Source organism: Mesoplodon mirus (genome assembly GCF_964341445.2).
Source record: "Mesoplodon mirus genome assembly, chromosome: 3".
Taxonomy (NCBI): Eukaryota; Metazoa; Chordata; class Mammalia; order Artiodactyla; family Ziphiidae; genus Mesoplodon; species Mesoplodon mirus.
In genome coordinates this window covers 133,807,177-133,818,562 of record NC_138978.1, presented here as the reverse complement: position 1 = coordinate 133,818,562, position 11,386 = coordinate 133,807,177, and the positions used below count along the sequence as shown (strand labels likewise).

General features: G+C 38.6%; 1 protein-coding gene across 1 annotated transcript; it reads left to right on the top strand.

The window, feature by feature from the left end:
• The first annotated feature begins 74 nt into the window (after window positions 1–74).
• On the top strand, window positions 75–615 carry LOC309799636 (signal recognition particle 14 kDa protein-like). The gene has a single exon (XM_082612981.1). It carries the CDS (start codon window positions 124–126, stop codon window positions 454–456), a length of 333 nt encoding a protein of 110 aa, XP_082469107.1. The 5' UTR covers window positions 75–123; the 3' UTR covers window positions 457–615.
• Window positions 616–11,386: the final 10,771 nt, after the last annotated feature.

Here is an 11,386-nt window from a genome sequence, read left to right as displayed (position 1 = left end):
GTTTCAAATAATTTAAATGATTAGTTTTCCTTGCAATAGAATTTTTTAAATAATGAATTGTGTTTAAATCCTTATTATGGGGCTTGGGGCTTACGCTAACAGAGTGGAGCCAGCAGTGCCAGGATGGTGCTTCTGGAGAGAGAACAGTTCCTGACGGAGCTGACCAGGCTCTTCCAGAAGTGCCAGTTGTCGGGCAGCATGTGCATCACCCTGAAGAAGTATGATGGTCGAACTAAACCCATTCCAAGGAAGGGTTCTGTGGAGGGCTTTGAGCCCTCAGAAAACAAGTGTCTGTTAAGAGCTACTGATGGGAAAAAGAAGATCAGCACTGTGGTGAGCTCCAAAGAAGTGAATATGTTTCAGATGGCTTGTTCAAACCTATTGAGAGCTAGCATGGATGGGCTGAAGAAGAGGGACAAAAAGAGCAAGACTAAGAAGAGCAAAGCAGTGCAGTGAAGGGCACCAGATTTCCCGCTTTCACCAGCTAACCACTGAATTGCTATTTTTCCTTTGGTTTTTACTTTTGGCCACAAAGCTGGGTTTCTGATTCCCCTACAGTAACTGTTTTCATGTGAGATTAGGGTCATTTTTGGATGGAAGAAGGGCTGTAGTGTCTACAGGGTAGTTACAAGAAGCCGGTTTAATTTAGGTCTGGCTAAGTGGTCTGTGTTGTATGGTTGTACGTTTCTGGATAATAGTTTACAGTCTCTGTCGCCATCTGTGAAGAGCACTGTATCATTAAACCAGTATTTATCAGCACTGACCATCTTTTATTCCTTTTCCCACCCCATAAAAAGTTTCTGGCAATAGCTCCTCATTTTGGAATGATGTGATTATGAATAGGCTTTAAGCCCTGTCTTATGGGTTACTGGAATTGAAACCTGACAATTTTACAAAAAGTTGTGTTATTTCATGGGTATTTTTCCCAACTTGCTGTATAATTTTATCATCATAGTTTCTTTAGCAAATTTAAAGAGTTCTCATAGCCAAATGATAGTTTGCTTAACCAAACTAAGGGTAAGCCTATTACAAAATCATCAAGAATAGAGATTCCAAGTTAATGATGATAAAAAAAAACCCTTATTATGGGCCAGACATTGTTCAATGCACTCTACATGTATTAAGTCCTCATAATCACTTCATCTCTTAAGTATTATTACTCCCATTTTAAGGATGAGGAAATTGGGTCAGAGAAAGGTCAAGAAACTCACCTAACAACTAGCAAGCAGCAAAACCAGGTTTTGAAATCAGGCAGACTGGCGTAGAACCCAGTCTCTTATCCCCTCTACCAGTCTTCTTTTCTTCACTTGGTGAGAACCTACTAGTGCTTGAATTGAAGCTGAGTTACACTTGCTTACTACCCCGCGTGGGAGACACAGTTGTGAACACAGAAATGCGGAGGAGGTTGGTCACATAAAACTAGTTAATGGGGAGCGTGGGGGAGCCCGAAGGAGGGAGAGCTTCCAGGGGAGTGCAGTCTGAACTCGGTTTGGAGAAGGAAAAAGTAATTTCATGAGAAAGGATATATTTTTTTTTAACAGCAAAATGGGTTTATTCCTGAGCAGCAAAGAATTATAGTTTGGGATGTGCAACTATGACAAACCACATGCAAGTCTGGTAAAACAAAGGAGAGGAAAGTCTTTTATAGAGGAGAAGGGGAAGTTAGGAGGGGTTGTTATGAACAAACATTGTCTGAGTTGTGACAGTCTCTCATTGGCTGAGCTGTTGCGAGAAGAAAATCTTGCTGGTGATAGTAGTGTCACTTCCTGCAGAAGATGCAAGATACCATCTCTTTCTGCTGGGATCTGTATTGACACTGAGTGAGAGCTCCCCCTTGGCCTCCTGACTCCATTTTAGTGAAGTTTCCCTTTATTAATTTATTGTTTTGTTTGTTTTTTATTCACTTATGGTGAGTAAACATTGATTAAGCATCTCTTGTGTGCCAGGCGCTTCAAAGAGCTGGAGCTACAGCAGCAAACAAGACAAATAAGGGCCCAGCCTCATGCAGCTCTCTCCAGTGAGGGAAGAGAGAAAACAGAGAGAAGCATTATAAGTGGTATGAAGGCCAGGAGGCAGGGTACTGGGACAGAGATGGGGAGATACCTTACCTTGGTGGTCAGGGAGACCTCGCTGAGGAGTGACAATTGAAATGAGTCCGTAGGAGAAGGAGCCCGCCCTGCGTAGACCTGGGGGAGAGCTTGTACACTTTGCAGGAAAGTGAGCTGTGATGTTTTGATTTCCAGGATTTTTACTGATGCTGCTTCCCTACATGTTTTGACTTTTCTGGTTGGAGCAGGATGTTTTCAGTGGCTCTATTTACAATGGGCACATAATAAAGGTTCACCAAATAATTTATTGGTAGCTACTTTCTTTTAGTCCTTTCTCTAGACCCTGGAGTCTCTAATGAGTCTTGCTTACATTTATACCCAGTCTTCAGTTATTTCATTTGACCATTTCTTTACCACCCCCACAGAATAATCTGGGCCAGTTTATCTTGAACAATGAACACTGTAACATTAAACCAAATTAAACTTAACTATTATTTTAGATGATTACGTTACATTCAATTAAACTAAAAATAACAACAATGAAAATTATCCATTAGCCACCAGAATGGAGGTAGAAATGACTAGAGGGGTGGGAATACAGACGGTAGAAGTAGGAAGATTCAAGAGAAGATTCTTCAGGAACTATTTCTTCTGTACTCAGCCTGTTTTTGATGTTCCCTCCCATCAATTTCTTCCATTTTATTTTCCATTCAGGCCTTTACCACCAAGAAGAAAAAGGACACAAAACACAGCTTTGTTGTTAACTATTGCTGCATAACAAACCACTTTAAGTTTCAGTGATATAAAACAAGGGTTTATTATTTCCATGGAGAAATCATGGAAATTCCCATGCTTCTGTGGATTGGTTGGAGGTTCCTCTGCTGTTTTCACCTGGGCTCACTCACTCAGCTGGAGGAACTGAAGCTGGAAGTTCTGAGAAGTGCTGCCCTCCACTGTCACCAGGCCCAGCCTTTGGTTCTGGCTATTTGCTGGTGGCTTGGACCACTCACTTTGCTTCTTATCCTCAGAAAGCTAGGTCAGCTCCTCAAATGGGGGCTTCAGGGCTTCATTCCAAGGGGGCAAAGTGGAAAATGCAAGTCCTCTTGTAGCTCTGGCTCTGGACACCTGCCTAGTGTCATTTCTGCCACATTCTTTGGTAAAGTCCAGATTAAGGCGGTGGGGGAAACAGCACCTCTTGATGGAAAAAACTTCAATTCAGAATCTGTGGCCATATTTCATCAACCACATACTTTTAAAAAGCACACCTAGCCCACTCCTCCACCAACCACATCCTATGCTTTCTGTGATTTATTTTTCACCAATAAATGCATGTTTCTTCACTGTTCACCCTTTCTTCTCTGCCTGCCTTTGGTCTTCTGCCTTCCTGGGCCAGTGGTGATTGTGGCTGGCTCTAGCCTTCCAGCTTCACTCTGTCTCCTGCTGGACTCCAGGGAGAATGGCCTTGTGGCTCTCCACTCTTACTGTAGCCACTTGGTCAGTATGGGTATTTGGGCTGAAATAATTACCTTCTTATTAAGTGCGCAGAGGTTTGGTCCTTGCTCTTGTGATCTATACCCCAATACACTCATATACCATAATCCAGAAAGTCTCTCTGCTTTAGAGTAAATATCTGCCAAATATAGTGCTTAACTAAGCTGCATAGATAGATAGATAGATATAAATATTAGCTAATATGTGTGTACAAATATTTACACACATTAGCTAATATATATTATATATACATATATATATACATATATAAATGGTGCCTTGTAAAAGCTTGATGTTGTCATGTCAGTGCTAGAGAGTGACATATGATAGGTACATAGTAAAATACATATATTTGACTTTATTTCATGAAACAGGTTTCTACTGTATGCTCACAATGGGTCAGCACATTACAGTGCAGTGTGATAAGGGGATACGGTGCTCTAGATAGGTACCTATAGCATCCACTCAAATTTGGAGTCCAGGAATAATTACTGGAGGATGTGATGTTGAAGCAAATATATGGTGAGAAAGAATTAGACCAAGAAGAGAAGGAAAGATATTCTGGGTAAAGAAACAGGATGGAATATTTGAAGAACTAAAATCATTCCAGTGTGGCTGGAACTTTGAGAAGTGAGTGGAACAAGTAAGGAACAGTGCCATATGAGGCTGGATAGGAGGTGAGGGCCTTGAAGGACAGTTAAGAAGAGTGAATTTTATCCTGAGAAGACTGGAAGGGATGGTATAAGCTTCTAAGGTCTGGAGTGCCATGGTTCAGGTTCCATGTTAGAAAGCTCACCCTGCCTAAGAAAGAAAGCTATTGGAAGTTTTTAATATCCTTTATATAAAGGTTAATGTCCTGAAGTTACTAAAGATACTAATCCGATCTAGGTAACTGAAAGATTTTAAGGAAGAGAGTGACAAAGTTAGACTTGTATCCTAGAGGTATGATGTTCTAGAAGAAGCTTCTAGGAGGGCATAAAGAGATGAAAAGCTGGGGGGGATGGAGAAGGTTTGGAATGGAGATGAGAATGCTGCTGGCATCGGGGAGCTCTGTGTGCTTCATTGGAAGGCAGTACATTAGCCAGACTCCAAAAATGGACGAGTTCATGGAAACACTGGGCTCTGGCACCACCTCAAACATAGTAGTTCCATCGTTCACCACAGCTCAGGCCTGAGAGGGAGGCAAGGTGCCGACTAACTACTGGGTGGTATCTTTCACAGACCGTGCCCCCAAATTGGGGATAATACCCACAGAATATCCCAAAGGTTTTTAGGGAAAACCAAAGATCACCGGGGACATTATTTTATATCCTCTCAGTCCAAAAATACCTGGCTCGTCCACTGTGTGAGGAGGACATCAGTGACCATTTAGAGTGGCCGGACACTCCTCTGTGTCACAGAATATGAGAGTCAGAACTGCAAACACTGGAGAGCAGGGAGTAGGAGAGTGAGAATGAGAGGGAGACACTGAAGATGTAGCTGAAGGGCCTGGAGCCTGAGGAAGTCAAGCTGGTCCAGGAAGTGGCACATGGAGAAGAACCGAGAAAGAACAGCAGAAAATCATGAAGCAGAGCAGAAAACAGGAACCCCTCTAGATATTACAAGCAGAGATGTTTTACACAAGACATTTTTATAGGATGTTGAAAAGCAGGAAGAGAAAAACAGAGAAGGAGGGGTAACTAAAGGACAAATTTTGCTGCCTGATGCAGAATTCATTCATATCCATATGTGTATCACTTCTTTTTATCATTTAATTTATTGATGTTTGCTGGTGATGAACTCTCTTTTTTTCTTGACCTGAAAATGTGTTTATTTTATCTTCATTCTTTATACATGTTTCTATTCAGCATAGAATTTTAGGTTTGCAATTATTTTCTTTCAATGAATTAATGAAGTCCTTCCATATTCTTTTGGTTTCTATTTTTTGCTAATGAAGTTAACTATCAATCTGACTTTGAAGGTAATCTCTCTCTCTCTCTCTCTCTCTCTCTCTCTCTCTCTCTCTCTCTCTGGGTGTATGTTTTTAAAATATTCTCTTTCTCTTTGATCATCTGCAGTTTTACTCTGATGTGTTTAGCTATGGTTTTCTTTTTGTTTATCTTCCTTGGAGTTCATTAAGCTTCTTGAATCTGTAGATTGATACGGTTCACCCTTCTGGAGAACTCTCAAACATAATCTTTTCAAATACAGCCTCTGCCAATGCTCTCTCTCCTTCTGGAACCTTCTTACTCTTCCCTGAAGTCTCTTATCCTCTCTTCCTTAGTTTCTATATTTCTCTCTCTCTCACTCTATATAATATCTTCTGACCTATCTTCCAGGTCTATCATTTTCTCTTCTGTGTTCAATCTACCCTAAAACCCACTTTACTGAAATGTTAATTTGGGTTATTTTATTTTTTCATGTGTAGAAGCTTTATTTGGTTCTTTTACAAATCTATTATTCCACTTATTACAGTTTCCTGTTCCCTGAAGATATTTTTAAGCTTGTCAAAATTTTTATACATAATTATCATTAAAAATCTCTTTCTAGCATTTGAGGTCTTTGGGGGCTAGTTTATGCTGGTTTTTCTATTGGTTCATGTCACTTTATTTCCTTGTTGTGCTAACTTATCTTTGATTTTGTGCTACATTTTTCCCTTGAAGGTTTATTTGTGAAATTTTCCAGAGGCCGAGGATAAGCATTCTTTCCTCCAGAGAGGCTTCGCATTTGCAAATGCCAAGCACCTGTATACCAAGAATCTGTAACCATTTAAAAGTAAATATATTTTAGTGCCTGATAGTGTTAACTTGAGCTGCAAGTGTTCATAAGGTCACCATTCGTTTTCCAAACTCAAGTTCTCTTTCCCCACTCAACCCCAAATTCCTCCCACTTGAAAAGAAATAGGAAAAGGGAAGCAAAAAAAAAAGGGAAGCAGATATACTCTGGTTCAGTCTGCCCTTTTGAGTCTCAGCTCAATTTCTCCAGTTTCCAGCCAGATCTGCAAATGCCCCAGGCAAGAGTGAACTGTGGCCTGCCACCTCCCTCTTGTTTCTTGACTTCTTAATTCTGAGCTTTCTTTTCAATAACTTTTTTTTTTTTTTTTTTGCAGTATGCGGGCCTCTCACTGTTGGGGCCTCTCCAATTACGGAGCACAGGCTCTGGACGCACAGGCTCAACGGCCATGGCTCACGGGCCCAGCCACTCCACGGCATGTGGGATCTTCCCAGACCAGGGCACGAACCCGTGTCCCCTGCATTGGCAGGCAGACTCTCAATCACTGCGCCACCAGGGAAGCCCTTCAATAACTTTAAAGAAATTATCTCTTCAATAATTTTGAAAAAGTTATCTCTTCAATAACTTTTAAGTTTTTTTCATACTGTATCATTTTAAGTTGTCTTCAGTAGAAATATAACATAGCCTGCCATCATGGAAAATGGAAATTCCCCTAATTATCTTTCTACTCTTTTTCTCATTTCTACTAAGTCTGTGCACAGTCCAATATTAGTCATTGGCCAAGAATTGTTGGGGTTTCCTCAACTGTAACACAAGGTTAATCATCTCTTCCTACCCCACAGAGTAAGTATGAAAGTCAGATAAGATTCTGTAGGTAAAAGTTCCTGTGAACTATTGTGTCATCTAAAGGGAACTAGAAATGTATGTGAGCAGAGTGATTTGACAGTCTTTGTGTTCCTCCCAGTTCTAAATTCCAAGAGTCTATATTTCTGGATGAATATTTCTCATCTCTGTCCATTGTTTATATAGATCTTCACAACCTTCTCTGCCCATTTATAATACCCAGCACCCTATTTTTTTCTATGTGAATCTACCTATCCTTCAAGATTCGTACAAGTACACCTTCTATACCAGTGGTCCTCATGATGGCTATTAAAATGCATATGTGTGAGTCCCACCCAGACCAGTGTAATCAGAATCTCTGGGGGTGAGGCCCAGATAAGTCACTGTACAGGTTGAGTATCACAGTCTACATATAGCCTTTCCTGACACACTGAAACCCAGTAATCCAGTAATCTCTCCTTCTTAATCCTTTCTCTTATTGACTGTATCATTCATTGGGGCAGAACCCACACTGCCTTGTATGTTAATTATCTTGCTAAGTTTGTAAATAATCTGGATTTCTGAACAGAGTACAATTCTTTTATGAATGGTTTAGCTCTGCTTCCCATAATGCATATAAAGCTGTCCCTTGCAAATAATAAGAAACCTAAAAATATTTTCATAAGATATTGTTATGGGGAATATGAGTAGGAAAATGACCCATTTGTCCCAGGTAATATGCTGATGTCACAGCTTCTAAAACAAAAAAACAAAAACCTACTCCAAACATTAAAATGTTAGAGGATTGGTTAAATAAATATGTGTTCACCCTATGATGGATATATTGTAGCTATTAAAAATGCTGGAGAAGACTATTTAATGACATGATAAAATTATTTTGATACATTAGATAAGAAAAAGTAAATTACAAACAGTACACAATTTTTAAAATTTTGGGAAGTATTTATGGATGAGTGGTATTCTTGAATATTTTGTATTTAAAAAATAAAATGAAAGCAGCTTTGTTTTCTTAGAATGTGTGTGTGTGTGAGCAGAGTTGAGCAAAGCTAAGTAAAAACTACTTATCGCTGCATTTTAAACATCTCTCTTTTCTCACACTTCACATCCTAGATCACCGTAATCAGGGGAAATGATCTATCCAGCACAAGCAGAAGCACTATCCCTCACTGTTTTGCTGTTGCCCTGCTGCTGACTTCTGCTATTTCCCTCCATCTAATGCAAAGATAAGTGGCCTGGCTCTGAACATGGCCTGATGGTTTCCAGTGTAAATATGATTGGTTACCTGGCTAAATCCTGCTTACTAAATATTTGTACTTACTAAGTTCTAAAAACAGGAAAATAAAATATAAAAGGAAACTATAATATGGCTCAGCTTTTTATAACCTTGGGTGGTGTCAACTATGCATGAAACATGGAAAAGAGTCTGATGGAAATAGTAGATCACTTTTCTGAAAAGAATAGATCACTTCTTTCTACTTGGAGAATAAAATAGTTTTACAAAGGAAAAAAATCAAACTGTGTGTGCTATATGATCTGAAGGTGGTTAAGAAAACTAAGCCTGAAAGGGAATACGTCAGTGTCACCAGCCATCAAGACTCTCATCCATTGCTGGCTGGAATGTTATTTGGTACAAACTCCATTGAAAACAATTTGGCAATACCTATCAAAATTATAAATTCACACACCTTTTGATGCAACAATTCCATTTGTAAGGGTATTTTGTGGTATGCTCACAGATTTGCAATATATTATCATAAGTGAAAGTTTATTAATGCAGCATAGTGTGGAAAATAAATTGAAACATCCATCAGGGAGAACTCATTAAATAATTGACAATATTTGGCTCAGTATTATGCAACTATAAGATAGAAAGGGAAAACTCCTTAGGAACTCATATGGAATAATCTCCAAGGTGTATTTTACATGAAAAAACCTAGATACATATGTATTAAGTGGTTTGTATTTTCTATGTTACTCTTAGCTTTAAATAAAAGTGGTGAGAAGGAATATGCATACTTTGGGATGTATTTTATTATATACATATAATTTTGATGGCCTTCAGGGAGAAGAAATGAGTGAAGACAGGAAAATATTTTAAGACTATTTTTTTAAAGAAGTTTTAGATTTACAACAAAATTGAAAGTATAAAGATTTCCCATATACTCACTCATCAAACAGGTACTTTTTTTTTTTTAAACCATGGATGAATTGCATTGGTACATTTTAATTACCAAAAGTCCATAGTTTACCTTGAGGTTCACTCTTGGTATTGTACATTCTTTTTATTTTTTCCAGTTTTATTGAGAAATAATTGACATACATCACTATATAAGTTTAAGGCATACAGCATGATGGTTTGATTTATATATATTGTGAAATGATTACCACAATAAGTTCATCTAATATCCATTTTCTCACATAGATACAAGTGTTGTACATTCTATGGGTTTGAACAAATGTATAAAGAATAAATTCATTATAATGTCATACAAAGTATTTTCATTGCCTTAAAAAGGAATATTTTGTTGTCTACTCTTTTGTACCTCTTGAATCTGAACCATGTAAATGAATTATCTAATTGAAAAAAATTTAATTAGTAATTAAAAATACGACCAACATGCTAGAGTATAAGCTTCATGGAGATAGGGACTGTGCCTATCTTGTATGCAGCTCTATTCACAGTTCCCAGAACAGTGCCTGGCATAGAGTAGCCACTTAATAAATAGTCAAATGAATATGAATGATTAATATTTAGTGGTGGGATTCCTGGAAATATTTTGTAATTTGTAAATATTCCATAATATACAGGTAATTATTTTTTAAATCAGAAATAGAATTTTTAAGTGGAAAGTAAAGACTCAGAGTGTAATCCTTAAACCCAGGCAAGTGGGATCCCTGCCCTGCATTATAGGACCCACACCTCAAGAAGCCCTGTACTTTGAAGTGTCCTCCTTAATTTCTGACTCCCCTCTGTTGTCTGGGACCAGCTGGAGCTGGCAGTGCCATTGCAACAAAGTGCCACAGATGCAGACCAAATTCCAAGGTGCTCTCCAACCCTCAACCGCTCTCCCCTTGGGGTTGACCAGATGCCCCAAGGAACTCCAGGATTTGTGTATATGAGTCAACCCAGACTGGCCCAGTGTTGGGCTCTGGTTCCAGGAGGATGACATGAAAACAGATAGTTTCCATTGGCTGGTATTGTGGAATACCAGCCAATTCTGTGGAATTGTGTGAGATGGTCACCAGCTGATGCTTATACCTTGCTTTTGAGTGACTCTCGTGCAAGTCTGACAGGGTAAAGTGTAAGCTCAGGGGTTGACTATTAAGAATTCACCCCTACGGGACTTCCCTGGTGGTCCAGTGGCTAAGATTCTGCACTCCCAATGCAGGGGGCCTGGGTTTGATCCCTGGTGAGGGAACTAGATTGCACATGCCACAATGAAGAGTTCAAAGGCCACAACTAAAGACCTTGCATGCCACAACTAAAGATCTCACATGCCACAGCTAAAGGTCCTGCATGCTGCAACTAAGACCTGGAATAGCCAAATAAATAAATAAATAAGTTAGATAATTAATTTTTTAAAAGAATGTTAAAAAAAAAATAAAGAATTCACCCCTGAGCCTTGAGCTTGGTTCCTGTGCAGCCCAGGCACTTGTTCTCACCTATCCATTTTCCGACATTTTGTCACTAAGTTGTTTACATAGACAAAACCACACAAAAAATATTTGCTAGTGCTCTCACACCTCAAGGATGGCCCTGATCTTATGTAATCATTTGTATTGTTTGAAAATTTTCAGTGAAAGCAAATGAAAATACTTAACATTCTGACATATCAAAGGAAATATTTTATTCCAGAATATAATTAAATAAATAGAATAGAATAATGTTGCTAGGTGGGATAAGAGACCTAGGTCATTTTGATCAGAGCCCATACCTACAAAATCCAGAGTCAGAGGAGCCCAAAGAGCTATACAGCAGGCTATTTTTATAGCTAAAGTAAATAGTTTTACAGTAATTTTTTAGAATAGAAGTATAGTTGATTTACATTGTTGTGTTAATTTTCTGGTGTATTGCAAACTGATTCATATATATATATATATATATATATATATATATATGTTCATTTTCAGATTCTTTTCCATTATAGTTTATTACAAGATATTGAATATGGTTCACAGTGCTATACAGTAAGATCTTGTTTATCTATTTTATATATAGTAGTGTGTATCTCCTAATCTGAAACTGCTAATTGATCCCTCCACCACTTCCCATTTGGTAACCATAAGTTTAT

Excerpts from the sequence above, each read along its gene's own strand:
- LOC309799636 (XM_082612981.1), top strand. The coding sequence starts at position 124 with ATGGTGCTTCTGGAGAGAGAACAGTTCCTGACGGAGCTGACCAGGCTC.